General features: G+C 37.0%; 3 protein-coding genes across 5 annotated transcripts; 1 reads left to right on the top strand and 2 right to left on the bottom strand.

The window, feature by feature from the left end:
- Positions 1 to 734: 734 nt before the first annotated feature.
- Positions 735 to 1,615, bottom strand: LOC104819283 (uncharacterized protein At5g65660-like). Its single transcript, XM_010549281.2, has 2 exons — positions 1,221 to 1,615; positions 735 to 1,013 (listed from the first exon to the last, which is right to left on the bottom strand). The coding sequence occupies exons 1-2, from the start codon at positions 1,440 to 1,442 to the stop codon at positions 831 to 833; spliced, it is 405 nt and encodes a 134-aa protein (XP_010547583.1). The 5' UTR covers positions 1,443 to 1,615; the 3' UTR covers positions 735 to 830.
- A 4,259-nt stretch (positions 1,616 to 5,874) lies between these two features.
- On the top strand, positions 5,875 to 9,555 carry LOC104819281 (auxin-responsive protein IAA9). 3 transcript variants are annotated; one of them, XM_019203251.1, is made up of 7 exons: positions 5,875 to 6,077; positions 6,233 to 6,550; positions 6,756 to 7,322; positions 7,417 to 7,643; positions 7,786 to 7,927; positions 8,422 to 8,483; positions 9,468 to 9,555. In XM_019203251.1, exons 2-7 carry the CDS (start codon positions 6,540 to 6,542, stop codon positions 9,533 to 9,535), a joined length of 1,077 nt encoding a protein of 358 aa, XP_019058796.1. In that variant the 5' UTR covers positions 5,875 to 6,077; positions 6,233 to 6,539; the 3' UTR covers positions 9,536 to 9,555. The 3 variants fall into 3 exon arrangements, with proteins under 3 accessions (XP_019058796.1, XP_019058797.1, XP_010547580.1); XM_019203252.1 differs by lacking the exon at positions 9,468 to 9,555 and adding an exon at positions 9,016 to 9,285 and having other exon boundaries at positions 5,877 to 6,077; XM_010549278.2 differs by lacking the exon at positions 6,233 to 6,550 and having other exon boundaries at positions 5,878 to 6,077.
- LOC104819282 lies at positions 9,433 to 12,158 on the bottom strand. The gene is made up of 8 exons (XM_010549280.2): positions 11,611 to 12,158; positions 11,194 to 11,271; positions 11,037 to 11,104; positions 10,802 to 10,942; positions 10,429 to 10,470; positions 10,050 to 10,180; positions 9,774 to 9,875; positions 9,433 to 9,660 (listed from the first exon to the last, which is right to left on the bottom strand). Exons 1-8 carry the CDS (start codon positions 11,688 to 11,690, stop codon positions 9,532 to 9,534), a joined length of 771 nt encoding a protein of 256 aa, XP_010547582.1. The 5' UTR covers positions 11,691 to 12,158; the 3' UTR covers positions 9,433 to 9,531.
- Positions 12,159 to 14,533: the final 2,375 nt, after the last annotated feature.

Raw genomic sequence — 14,533 nt, 5'->3', positions numbered from 1 at the left:
GTAAATTCAAATAAAAAGAAAAAACTGAATTAATTCTAACAAAAAAGTCTTAGGTTTGTATTCATGTAATTGAATTTGGCAAATATAATTTAGCTGTGTGATTTTTTTTTTGTACAAAATATAAACAGCAAACGTAGGTCATGAAGTTGATAGTTTGAGTTGGACTGACGCGTTGGGAACACTACCGGCCTTGTTGGTGACATCGAATTTCGATTAGAAAATTTGGTACCAAAATTAAAAGTTTTGAATTTAGAGGGCCCCAATTCAAAATTTGTATTTATTCTCACTGTTATAACTTTTCGTTCTCCCACCCACCTTACCTTAATGATATTTAGGCAGAGTACAAAATTGTCACTCAATATATACAAAAAAAAAACATCCAAAGAAATTTCAAATGGAGACCCCAATTTCTTAACCATTATAATTAATCGAAATTAATTAGTAGTTAATATGGGCATTGTCACACAAAATTGAAACTTGATTCGATTCATAGGCTTACCAATAAGATTCGGAAAATTTTAAAACGGCGAAATAATTCAATTTTCAAATACCTATTTTTGGTACAACTTCTAGAAAACTTAGATGTCCACTGTTATATATAGCTATTTATTTTTTTTAAGTAAGGTCCAATGCTTAAGCATTATCCATGGCTATATTAGATTTTCCTTTAAAAATATTGAAATGTTCCTGTACGGCGTGTACTGTAATTTCCGAGAAAGTAATTCGCACAAAACAGTACAAAAAATATTTCATATTAAAATATTTGGACCGTAACCGTATGTAAAGCGGGGCAAAATGGGAAATTTCATTTTTTTTTCGCTGCTTAAGATTTAATACAAGGGAACCAGGAAACGCGGCGGCTTAACCGGAGGCGGCGGTGGCGGCGGATTCTGAACATTGACGGTGAGATTCTCCGGCCGCGGCGGCTCGCATGGACACGGCAACGCTATGAACTTCGGTGTATCATCTCCTGGCATCAACACCGGTAGGCTCAGCTGGTTCTTCTTCGGATCCTGGTCACATCGTTAACCACTATTAATTAATTTAATTCTTCAACAAACCAGTTAATAATTCCTCAGTTTCCCAAACTGAAGTATCATTAAAGAGACGTGTGTGGTAAAACCGTAAATAATTCAAAATAGAGATTATGAATTTGAAATCGACGATTCTGTTGAGAGCATTGCAGAGAGAGAGAGAGAGAGAGAGAGAGAGAGAGTTACCGAGAAGAGAGGTCTAGGCTTCGACGGCGAGGACTCGATGTCGGCGGCGGCGGCGGACAAGGAGCGGCGGAGAGATCGGTGCTTATCCCAGTGATAACAGCAAGAGAAGATCCCGGAGAGGCTGAAGATGATGAGGAGGAGGAGAGCTGTGCCGAGCGGGAACCCCAGCGACGGCCGAGATGCGTCCACGTGCGGCGGAGAGAAATTCTGTGCGCTCTCCATGTCCGGCGACGGTTGAATCAACGGCTGAAATTATCGACGTTGCTGTTGTGGGAGGATCGACGCCTGAGATTAAGGGACGATCGTCTGCTCTCATGTGTTTGAGAGAGAGAGGGAGAGAGAGAAGGGGGGGGTGTATGCTGAGGAAGACAAGAAGGGCGGGGAAGGAAGATGGACCGGGAGTGTTTTTATTTATAAATGAAAAATCTGGATTTATTTTCATTTGTATTTAAAAAAATATACAACTGTAAGAACAAATATGTGCAGAAAGTTTTCGTCTCTTTTGCTTTTTGATTTTTTTTTCCGAATATATTTGTAATGATTGCTTGTCTTGAAATTATCCGGGATAATATCACGACGTCTGCACAATTCTTTTGTATATATTTATTCTAACAATTATGTATTTTATAATTATATGATAAAAAAATATCCAGTAAAGAGAATGGAGAGAAGGAAAATATATCAAGAAATAAAATCCAAACTAAGAAACACACTAAAGATTGAATGTAATTCGTATATATAGTGAATTTGGGGAACAAAATAAAAGGTAAGAGCAGAGAGTTGGAAAAGAAAGAGTACAAAGAAAGGGGTTGTCCTGTTGTCCGGGCCGCCGTACGGAGAGCACGTTGGCCCACCTCGTTTGCCTTATAATATTTCAAATCCCCTATCTAATCTTCTTTTGGCCTCTAATTACATTCTTAATCTCCCAAATATTCTATTGAAACCCTTATGTGATATTATATTACATTACAGAAATCTTTATGATTTCGTTTTGAAATCTTGATTTGCCTTTTCCTTGTAAAATTTAGCTTGTATACTAAATAAAATAGGCAAAACACGCACATACCTACCTGCACACGTGTAGTTTTCCTGGTAAGATTTATAAACACTTATTAATACGAAATTTCCTTGGTGTGTTGAATGATATATATATATATATAGTTTTCATTAATATGATGGGTGGTATAGGTGCGTACGAGTGTAAACACACATGTAGGATTTGGACCGACGGGACCATAATGTAGAGGGGGTTGAGGGACACATCTAGATGTACTGTGACGTGCGAGCTTGGTCTCTCTGAGGTTTGGTTGGATTTGGTTCCACACCACCACCAATTCCAATTTGTCATTAAGTTTGGATATACATACACAGTATATATATATATATCTCTTTTGTTTGGTTTGATTCATTCCGTCTATAATATAATTAGGAGTTAGGGGTTGACATTTCAACATGGTTATTCAGAATCGAACTATATCGAACCGAAAAATATGATACTGTTTTCGAATCAAATCGTCCAAAATTTTAGAATGGTATTTTATTTAAACTAAATTTTATAGAAGTTAAACGAACCGAACTGAATTTAAAAAAACTAAAAAAATCTAAAAATTTCTTTATAAAAATTGAAATCGAATAGAATCGAATATAAAATAATAACCGATTGATACATGTTTTTGTGGAACTGAAAGAACCAAAACGAACCTAAACTGAAGCGAAACTTTCACCTCTAATTATAACCATGAATATCCCAATTTTAAATGTTTACATGAATAATTTTCGTAATGAACTTGTGGGAGCTCGAAAATGTACTTCATTAAAAAAACATAAATATTCCTAAGCAGATTGACGTGCGACATGTTTTTATTATTTGTTTGTCGATTGGATATCACGAAGATTATCCCATGCATGGATGGACCCAACACATTATATATATATTAATCCCGAGAAGATTAATAGATTTTTCATGCAGAAATTCACCCAATTACATACACCTAAGACTTGCAGTATATAATTACGCATTTTCAATTAATGGGTAACAAAACTAAAATTGATATAAGACGAGCGTTATCAATTATAATCGGTGAACATGGTCATAGATCATTTGATGATTTGGGGATTGGAAAATTTCCGTGGGCCGAAAAATACGAAAAGAGAGTTATAGATCGAGTAATCACAAATGGGCAATTAATTTTAAATTAACATGTTAAAATCAATAATTTACATCCCGTGCCATCGGCGTCATAACCGCGATAAAACTGAAATTACCAAATTGTACTTCAACGGGGTGTGGGGCCTCTTGGCCTTTAGAGATCCCCAAAGGACACTTTTAAAAATATCAATAGAAGACCATGATACTATTTATTGCAATATGATATTTTAGGGGTGGCGATACTTTTTCAGAACCAAAAAATGCGCTGTTTTTTTATTTGAACCGTTCAAAAATTTTTGAACGACAATACTGAATTTTCTAGAAGCATAACGAACTGAACTGAATTTAAAAACAAATCCAAAAATCGAAAACTTAATAGATGATAAAAATAAAAATCCGAACCAAATATAATATAATAACCAATTCGTACATGTTTTTTATAAAATCGAAAGAATCAAACCGAATACCGAAACACTCATCCACATCCTATTTAAGCATTCGATGTATCTTTAAGTAGCATTATCCAATAATATCTAGACATTTTTATGACAAATAATAATAGTAATCAAATTAACTTAAATCACATGTCGTTTTCAAAAATTCGTATTCTTCTAAAATAAAAAATAATATAACGAAAAATTTTGAAGTGAAAAAACTTGAGTAGTTGCCGTGTGGAACTCGAAATTGTCGTGATTTATACTAGAATGTCGGCAAAAAACCATTTATGTAACAGTACATTTTGATCATATTTTGACCTCACACGTTCACATTCGTCGTCGCTTTATATATGTAATATAACTGAAAATGATGAATATAGATGCGCCAAGCAAATTGTGCTCTTCCAAACCTTTTTTGGATTGTATAACATAATAATTTGAGTTGTATACTATTTTAAGTGTATTATTAATGTAAAACAATTATAAAAAAGTTATAATTATTAATATTATTTGTTACGAAACGGTGAGCATGCCGTTTATGAGCTCGGCCCAATAATTAAGTTCATATTCTAAGTGGGCTTTGACAATGAGAATGCCGTTAAAAGAAAAGCCCGATAAGAATAGGCCGTCAGGCATCAGCTGACATTTAGTAATTTGTTTGTCTTTATTATTTATTAGTGTTACTCATAAATTCATAATCATCCAATTAATTAATCACGGTTCGCTTCCTTTAATCGCAGATCAATAAAATAAGCGTGAGGGACAAAATGGCGCTGTGGGTCCCTTTTTCTCATTTAATTATTATTATTATTATTATTATTATTATTTATGCATAATTAAGCTCCCGTATTTGTTTTAAATTTTGGGTTATATATGGATTAACATTTACCGATTTCAAAAAATTAATTTCTCAGATGAACTGTAATTTTGTTTCGGAGAGTATCTTTCAGCAGAGACGGCAATAAAGATTACCGTAAACAGTACGGAACATTAATGACTAAAAACAGCGCTGGAGCGAAGTCATGATGGGACGGACGGACGGACGGACAGATATTGTCTACAGGATAATCCAACGGTCAGGATTTTTGTCTCTCGTGTGTGTTGAAATCGAACCCATTTCACCGTCCATCATAATTATGCCCCCCACCACCTCCACCCATTTCCTAAGCCCTCACTCGTGTCTTTTGTTTTCATATAATGTTCCTTGTTATCCTATAATCTAAATTATATTATATAGTTCATATACTCTATGGGTAATTAGAACATCTAATCCCATCAAACTAATGCTGTTAGTATGAATGAACCCCTTTACATTCAAACTCAGCATCGGTTGACTACCGGTTCAAGAATTCAATCAATGGAAATCGGCACAATGCCGAACCGGCAATATCAATATAGGATCAGATAGAGTGGGCCTATATTAAAAAAAAAGGTAAAAAAAGGAATTTTATTAATTACTAGTATATTAATTAGCGAGAGAATTAATTAAGGGGGAAATGCGAAGATAAATAGATAAATTAAAAAAGGAGGAGAGAGTGGAGGAGGTTAGATGTCGCAGTCACCACCCGACAAACCGACTTGGGATGCCGCTTTCATGTCCCCCTTCCTTTTCCATTCCCATATTCCTTTTTTTATTCATTTCCACTTTTACCCCTCCCATTTCTCTTCTCGAGTTGTATAGCAAAAACACAACGTGAGATAATAGAATATTTATTTATTTATTTTGGGGGTTACGAGCTATTAAAAATTTTCATAAAACATTCACATACCACTAAGAAAAGTTCGAATAATTAGTAAGACAAATTTAAAAATGTATAATGAAAAGGATTCCTTTTCACCAGTCACGAAAACGAGGGCAAAACAGAGATTTCATTATTTACAAGACAACCATCCCCTTTCCCGTGGAGCCAGAAAGTGGAACCAAGATCAACGATCCAGATTCATCTCAAGAGATCGGACGATTCAGATTTGTCATAACAACTTACCTGAGCCGTCAGATCAGATTCCTTCCCCAATGAAAAAAAGGAAGCCATACAAAACGCACAACTTTCTCCAATTTTTTTTCTTTTAATTTAATTTTTGTTATTTTTCCCCGGCGACGAGTTTCAGGGGGTGAAATTAGCTTTTGTGATGCTTTCCGCTTTAATGGAAGGACCTTGATCTCTCTCTCTACAGTTCGTGGTAGCTCATAACCATCTTTCTCCTGTAAACTCGAGCTTCAATCGATCTTCTTCTTCAGCTCCGTCTGATCCGGAATTGTTCTCTCTTTAGGTATCGTCGTTTTCTCTCGTCTTAGAAACAATTTATGATGTTCGAGCTTCATTTTCGGTGACTGCATGTGAATATTTGACAGTAGCTCGGAGATCTGTGATTTTTTAGTTTGTTTTGTCCTTACGTTCATTATGTTGGTGATTTTCCTGGCGAAGTGCTGCTTCTGGGCGATGTGATTTGATTTTCGTGGAAGGCCTGTGTGGTCGTCCCGTAGTTTCTGTAGAAGGAATGGCGGAAAGTGAAATCTGGGATCAGTGCGGGGAACAGAAGGACTGGTTCTGCTCTTAAGCTGACCTGAGTTGACTTCCCTTTTTATGCCCCTTTCCGTTGATGAACATGCTCTTTCCAATTCTTGGTTCTCGTTACCTCAATGTCCGAATTTCTGGATTTTATTTGGAGTTTTGAATCTTTGGAAGAAAACCTGTTCGTTTGGTCGGGAAGTGTCTTGTTCTAGTACCTCTGATGTATTTAAGGTTGGTTTGGTTTGAGTTTCTTTTATGAACGTGGAATTGGGAGCTTGTTGATTCTTTGAGATTCTGTTTAATGTTTCTGGTATTGCCAATGATGTTTGGTAAGATAAATTGTTGAGTCGGCCTGAGCAATATACTCGAGTTAGTGTTATGTAGATTTCAATCAATATAGTCATCAAGTGGATTCTAAGGAGGACACCTTTTCCAGGAAAATATACAGAATGTCTCCCCCCGTAGCGGATGTGGAGGAGGAGCTGCAGAGCAATGTCTCTGTGGCAAGTTCATCACCTACTAGCGAATGCCTGTCAAGGAACACCTCAGGTCCAAAGGAACATAACTATTTGGGTCTGTCTGAATGCTCTTCTGTCGGCAGCTCAAATCTCCCTGGCCTTGCGGAAGATGACAAGAACAGCATCAGTTTGAAAGCTACTGAATTGAGACTTGGTCTCCCGGGATCACAATCCCCCGAGAGAGAGACAGATTTCAACACGCTTACCTCGGGGAAGCTTGATGAGAAGCCCCTATTTCCTTTGGCTCCTTCAAAGGATGGAATATGCTCTCAATCACAGAAAAACTCCGGTACAGGAAACAAAAGAGGCTTCTCTGACACAATGGATCAGTTTGCTGAAGTAAAAAGTTCTGAATTTACTGAAAAAAGCTGGATGTTTCATGGAACTGGAACCACTCAACCTGTAACTAGGAAGGAGGCGCCTCAAAGCATGCCAAAAGAGCATTTGAGCACTGCAAACAATAGCTCTAGTCCACCTGCAGCCAAGTATGTTATAAGCATAGGGATAGGATCATCATGCATTTAATATAAGTTAAGTCTTGATCAGCTAATGAGTAGTTTATGAATTTCATATTTTCAGGGCACAAATTGTCGGTTGGCCTCCTGTTAGATCCTACAGGAAGAACACATTGGCTACCACTTCCAAGAATAACGATGAAGGTGATGGGAAGCCTGGTGCTGGTGCCCTCTTTGTGAAGGTCAGCATGGATGGTGCTCCTTATCTGAGAAAGGTAGATCTGAGAAGTTGCGCCAGCTATCGGGAGCTTTCTTCTGCTCTTGAAAAGATGTTCACCACTTTTACTCTCGGTAAGATGTTTCTGTAGTTGCACGATTTGATTATTCTATTGCAGACTTTTCCTTAAGAATATCTTCTTGGTCATATCTCATTGTTAAGGGCATTGCTCTGAGTATAGATGTGATCCAATTGCTGTGGTTTCTGTGAGGTCAGGTCAATGTGGATCCCATGGAGCTCCAGTGAAGGATATACTTAGAGAGACAAAGCTCAAGGATCTTCTGAATGGAAAGGATTATGTGCTTACATATGAGGATAAGGATGGTGACTGGATGCTTGTTGGAGATGTTCCTTGGGAGTAAGCTTCTACCACATGAATGTTCTTTCCTTTTTTCAATCTTTTAACAATTCGATGTTACAGCTTAGTTTACCTCTCCAAATATAGTATGTTCAATGAGATTTCTCAAAATCAAATCTGACATAAACACGGGAAAACAAATTAATCTTGTCTTCAACTAACCGGAATAGTGATGCATATTCTGCGGTGACTTCCTTGGGGAGCGTTTCCTCTCTCTAGAAATCATTTTGAACCACTTGTCATGGGGCCTTTGTTATTTTTCTTTCCTCGTAGAAATCCCTAGTTCAGTTGATAGATTGTTTCTTTCATGCCCGATGTCAAGGATATCCTGGTAATCATTTCAACTAGCTATCTGGATACTAACTTAGGTTCGAACTGTGGATGATAACTATTTTTGTGCTCTATTTTGGGTTATCTTGTTCTCTGTTCTTTTCCATTCCTGGGAATATCGCATTTATATTCCTTAATTTAGTCCATGTCCAAATCTTCTGTAGGATGTTCATTGATGTATGCAAGAGGCTGAAGATCATGAAGAGCTCAGATGCCATTGGATTAGGTATGCAACTTCTTTTTTAACATTTTAACATATGCACAACTCTAATAGTTTTATTCCCCCGAAATTATAAGGTCCATAGAAGCATGATACAGTGAGATGTTTTCTAGATGAGAAATGATGTTTGGGTAGAGGATCCGTAAACTTCAAGAATTAACCCCTTTTGACTGCTAGAGAATCATAACTACGGAATTACGACTAAGTTAGGCCAGTTGCAATATTAGATGTTTGGTTTCTTGTTGCGCCATTACATTTATAGTCTGGCGAAAGACTAACCGAGTAAATCCGATCTTCGGTTCTGAGTTTCCCCATTAACTCCAAAGCCTTCAACGGCATCGGTTGTGCTTTGCAAGTGTGAACATAGGACTTAGACTACATGTGTTAGCTTGATCTGACACTATTGCACTATTCAAACATGTAGTTGATAATTTTACTTAGACTACATACACGAGTTTCTTAAAGGGGTTGGCTTTGTGATCCAAAACCAAACCATAGATAGGGACTCTGACTGGTTTGCCATTTTGTTTTCCTGTAGCTGCTGCTCCGAGAGCAATGGAGAAATCCAAGATTAGGGCTTAAAACCCTAATGTGCTTTGGAGAAGGCTCTAATTATACAAGCCATCAATGGTTTTTTTTTAAGGTTTTCACATCTATATATAATTATATATATGCGCCCGTTTTGAAAGAAACTAAGAAAAGCTTTGTTCTAATGTTTTATGATATGAAAAAGGGTTTAACGTTATGTCACGGTCATTTGTTGTGAGTCGGTTTTTCTATTTAATTTGGTTTTTGTGTGGTGGTGTAACCAGAGAAAGTAAAAAAAAAATTACTGGGTATGTTATTTTGGCTCATTCGTGCGATTCCGTACATGCGATTGCGATGCAGCATGAAGGCGTAAAAAAAAATGAATAATGGCAGTAGCTGGATTTGGATGATGAAGCCATTTATTTGGCCCTGTAACTTATGCTCCACATTTTTTTACCGCAGAGAGTACAAAAAAGGTGGCTTATCTGAATCTTTGTGATCCAGGAGATTCCCGTACGGGAGGGCTTTAGGGCATAAATTTCCATGCTTGGTTCACGATCTCTTCCTCTACGAATGGCCGTAAAGACCACATCAGAGTGTAACCCTCTAATTCACCCGACGACGACTTGAATCCAAGAGATTTCACAATCTTTTCCTGCCACTCGTAATTCTTTCGATTCAGTAACATTTAAGACTTGGTTTCTAGAAATACAACACAGTTTTCTCCCCAACAGAGATTCTTGAATCAAGGGTGCAAAAATCCCATACCTGCATCACGTAGTTTTGCTTCACCATACTGTAAATTATTGCAATCACGACGCCATATTCTCTGATCTCCGATTCTTGAGGATAAGGTCCAGTCAGTTCTTCCTGATCATTCAAGACTAAGGAGATTAAGCTCTGAAAATAGTTAATTTTACTCTTACTATGACAGAAAAACAATTGAGATCCCCAGTTGTTGACTCTAAATAAGGAATCCATGTTCATCTCAGCGGTTGCAATCTAAAGAATGTTACTTGAAAACTTATTTTGTTGACGTCTGACCTCATCATTGGTTACTTGATGTAACGGATCGCACGATTCGTTACAAAGATGTGTGGAAAATTTAGTGGCAGTCTCTATTGCAAGGGATGCATCCTCGACGAGACACTCGAGCTCAGTTAATAGGCTTTTGGCTGCAACAAACATATCTTTAAGATTAAACACTACTTCTACTACAAAGTAAAAATTTTGATAAAATCGAAGCAAGGGAGGAAGTGAGCATGGATCCGAGAAACAAAGTAACAGAGAGATATCGGATTAGTTTGTGGAGAGATAACAGAGGAACAAAGTAACAGAGAGATAGTTCTAAGGTACATCCAAATGGTATCAGACAGGTAGAATAATTTTGAATAATGAAAAAACGAGAGGAAAGATACATTACCTTTGATTAGATGGTCATGAAGTCCCAACATGCATGTATGCACTTCTTAAATCCCAATACCATTATTCCACAATGGTTGATGGATCATAAATGGAAGACCAAGTTGTGAAGGAACACAAAGGAGAGAGAAAATGTGTAAGTGCAAGCTAGAATACATCATCATCTCCTTAATCCTAAATTTATTTGGGATCAGACAGCATAAATTCTTTGTTTTCACTCATTTCGATTTTGAAGTGCATATTAGAATGTTCAAGAAAATTTCACGACATAATTCAACACTATACTTCGACACAAAGTATGAGAAACGATCATGTAACTTCACCAAGGATGGCAAACAAAACTGGTGGAGGGCTTATCGAATTTTAGGACCTACATGTTTTTGTGCTTTGTGAAGCATCATGGGTATTGATACAACCTGCTTTGATATATGATTTCAGCCTTCTTGTTTCATTGTTCTTCAAAATATTCTCCATCAACTTGGATGAATTATCAATAGGAGGGCGTTGGAGCAAGCCTGAGAAAGGAGATAGAAATAAGCAAGAAAAAAAAGGGCCAAAAACGGCGCAAAAGGATCACATTACAGATGAAGGTTGTACAAAGAAACGCACGTAGTGCTTGTTGAAACCCTAGAAGAAATCGTTTTCCACCATTCTCTAGTTCCTCAAGCTTTGTGATCCTTTTGTCACATAACCATCATTAAGGGTTTTCAGAGTTAAACGAGAAGAGTGGCATCCAAATATCTGAATGGAAATCTAACAAAGTTACCTTGTCATGAAATCTTTGAAAATCTCGAAAATCTTCTCCTTCAGTTCCGTTGTTGCTTCCATGTCTTTATCACTCCGCCTAAAAAGGACAAGTAGCAAAGTCTTACGAACTTTAAAACCTGCAGATTAAAAGTCCTAAACCGCATGCTTCGAACACAAACCAAAATCTTCTCTCGAGCATTTCATCGAACACCTTGTATTCAGACGCAGCTTAACCCAATCTAAAGACGCAAAGGAAAGGACTTCTACGGTATATCCGGAAAATCCAAGAAAAGGGTATCAATATTATCAATGATTTTGATCAAATTAATTGGATAGAAGTAATCCGAAGCGATAGAGAACAGTGAAAAACGAGTCTGAAGCCCGAAGAGAACCACAAAAAAAATCGGAGAAGAAAGTTTCCAATAAGATTCCGTGCCTGTTCGTCCCTTGTTCATGCTCTGTCGAAGGCAGCGTCGGCGGATTCCATATCTCTAGAGAATTCGGGGTAGATTGCATGGTTCGAACGCCGGCGGCGAGAAGGACCAAATTGCCGGGAAACGTAAGACAAGCCGGTTATATATATCATTAGCTTCTGTTTTATAAAATTTAAAATTTACCCCATCATTCTTACTATTTTGAACATCCACCCCACAATTTTAATTCAACAATCTCCGTTCTAAGTTCGAGAACAACAGCCCAAAAGTCCATCGCCACCGAGCATCCTCCGCCTGAGAATTCGCAATCTCCCGACCCAATCCGTTGAAATTTCGTAACAAAAATTGTTCTTCTCGTCACCAATGGCGGAAGAAGATCCGCTGTTTTCATCCATCACTCCTTGCGTTACGTCCACTCTTCAAACCCTAAACCGTCACGATCGCGCCATCTTCGGACATGTTTTCGAGTATTGAAGGATTAAAAACGTGCGTAAATGCCGAGTGGCTCCAGCCTCCACTGAATCTCATCTTCCGTTATAATGAGTTTTTACTCCATTTAACCCAAACATAAACCAAACCCTTAGATGCATATGTTGGTCTCTGTATGTATATCATTATAAAAAAATATATATATATGTATTGATGTGTTTGTTGTCAACTTACTCAGTAGTTGCTTGGGCCATTATTATGGCAGAACTAAGGATGGCGACTAGAAGATGAAGCCTGTGGTCCCTCCCTGGTTCTGTTCTGTCCCGTTTTTTTTTATGAAAAAAAATAACAATTTGTGAAATATGTGGAATTGGACCACCCAATTTCAATTTCAAACACCGAACCAAAAAGATTGAAATGTACCTTTTTTTGGGTCACAATCACATCAAAGTAGCTTTTTCCCTGCATGCTTCCGTGTATGTTTTTTTTTAACATGATTCAAAAGAGTCCAAACACCATCTTCCTAAACCCTAAGGTTGTCTCTCCCGAAACGTATACTAACTTGAAATTCAATTTTTTTTTATGAAAAAAAATAACAATTTGTGAAATATGTGGAATTGGACCACCCAATTTCAATTTCAAACACCGAACCAAAAAGATTGAAATGTACCTTTTTTTGGGTCACAATCACATCAAAGTAGCTTTTTCCCTGCATGCTTCCGTGTATGTTTTTTTTTAACATGATTCAAAAGAGTCCAAACACCATCTTCCTAAACCCTAAGGTTGTCTCTCCCGAAACGTATACTAACTTGAAATTCAATTTTATTGTAGTTTTGTCGTTGATTTATTTTTTTTTTTTTTTTTGGGGGGGGGGGTGTTTAGTCATGTGCTCTCGTTTTTTTTTTGTTTTGCTTTTGATTTGGGGTGCTTTTTTAAGCCATTACTCATCAAAATCGTCCATGAAACGTAATTATCTCTTAATTATGCATTGAACATGTTTAATGGAACAAAGCTAATAGATAAGCCATTGGGGGACAAAAAGAGGAACATCGCCCGAGACATTAGTATAATTAACATTAAAAAAAAAAAGAGGGTTAATGGGTATAACGTGTTGTTTCCTTTGTTTATGTTTTTGGGGTTTTGACTTCTCTTAATCCAATGTTTGATTATTTTGGGTTTTCTTTATTGCCTCTAATTTTCACCTAGTTTCAATGCCAAACGACATTAGTGTTAAAAAAAATATAAAAATAAAAAAACAGGGAGAGAAGTAAATTAATAAAATCAACAAACGAATTTCTATATTCCTACAAAATATTCTAGTCCTCACAAAACCAACCTCGTTCATTTATCTTTAGTTTAAACTGATTTGAGCATATATCGTATACAGTATATATATGCATTCATTCGAGGAAATTCCATGTATCCGGGACCAAACAGAAGATGACAACATTTCCAGCAATATGGCCTGCTTCGTATAATAGGAACAATCATTCAAGACAATGTTTGTGTGTGTATATATAGACGTCTACATACGTATGTATATAACGTATATGTGTATATATGACTGCTCAAATCATTGTAGTTGATCAGTGAATCTGGCAAGGGGGAAGAAAACGATGCGAATTAAGATACACCTCGGTAGCTGGACTGAGTTTCACTTCCTCACTCGAAAATTACGGTAATACCCCCACTGGCCACGTGACCTGTCATTCTCGACTTTCGAAATATATCTCTAGACGGCTACATTAATGGTACCACCAGGCGGAGGGTATTTTCCGTCATTCGTAGTTGTGAAAGGGGTGTTTTCGTCATTCACTCAGACATGTGATTACGGTGAACGTCGTTGGAAGTGTGGCATAATTGTAATTTTATTCAAGAGCTTTCTTCTCCTCGTCAGTCAAATCCCTTTGTTGACCGAGAGCGTTTGTGCAGATTTCCCACCCCCAGCAAAATTATTGCTTTTTAATTATTGTTAATCGATTTGTTTTTTTATTATTAATCATTTACCTAATCTCCCCAGGTCTTACATTTTCCATTTTAGATCTTTTTTGAAGTTTGTATTAAATGTCCAATTTTGCTAATTTTTTTAATAAACTATGAGACCAATTTTGTTATTTGGTCTTAACGGGACGAAATAGACATGTGACCCCATATAACTATTTATAATTTGCATTCACTAACAAATCACGTATACTTTGGAATTTATATATGTGTATGTGCGCAGATATACGCTTCTAGAGCCTAATTGAACTATTATTATCATCGTTATATAAGCACAAATGGAAGCAAACAAATTCCAAATAATTCTCAGATTTGTTATGGGTCGCACGGACCGAATGTGATGGCCCAATTACTCTAATCTCTTTTTCTCGGGACCCACGGTCTCTTTAATCATGTATGTGGGTCCCATGTTTCCCTGAAACGATAACATCGGGACCGTTCATCATGATCATGACTCGTAAACAGTGACATTCGATGCTCCTTAATGTACCTGAT

This window comes from Tarenaya hassleriana, unplaced genomic scaffold (genome assembly GCF_000463585.1).
Source record: "Tarenaya hassleriana unplaced genomic scaffold, ASM46358v1 Cleome3, whole genome shotgun sequence".
In the NCBI taxonomy this organism is placed as follows: domain Eukaryota; kingdom Viridiplantae; phylum Streptophyta; class Magnoliopsida; order Brassicales; family Cleomaceae; genus Tarenaya; species Tarenaya hassleriana.
The sequence above is the reverse complement of the archived record's forward strand: the minus strand, read 5'-3'. Positions and strand labels throughout refer to the sequence as shown.

Bases quoted from the DNA above. Each gene is read 5' to 3' on its own strand.
- LOC104819283 (XM_010549281.2), bottom strand. From the start codon at position 1,442: ATGGAGAGCGCACAGAATTTCTCTCCGCCGCACGTGGACGCATCTCGG. The intron at 1,014-1,220 runs GTAACTCTCTCT...CGATGTGACCAG, and splicing joins AGCCTAGACCTCTCTTCTCG to GATCCGAAGAAGAACCAGCT.
- LOC104819281 (XM_019203251.1), top strand. The intron at 7,323-7,416 runs GTATGTTATAAG...TCATATTTTCAG, and splicing joins TCTAGTCCACCTGCAGCCAA to GGCACAAATTGTCGGTTGGC. The intron at 8,484-9,467 runs GTATGCAACTTC...TTTTTACCGCAG, and splicing joins CTCAGATGCCATTGGATTAG to AGAGTACAAAAAAGGTGGCT.
- LOC104819282 (XM_010549280.2), bottom strand. From the start codon at position 11,690: ATGCAATCTACCCCGAATTCTCTAGAGATATGGAATCCGCCGACGCTG. The intron at 10,943-11,036 runs GTGCGTTTCTTT...CTCCTTTCTCAG, and splicing joins AGGGTTTCAACAAGCACTAC to GCTTGCTCCAACGCCCTCCT. The intron at 10,181-10,428 runs GTAATGTATCTT...TGTTTGTTGCAG, and splicing joins TCATGACCATCTAATCAAAG to CCAAAAGCCTATTAACTGAG.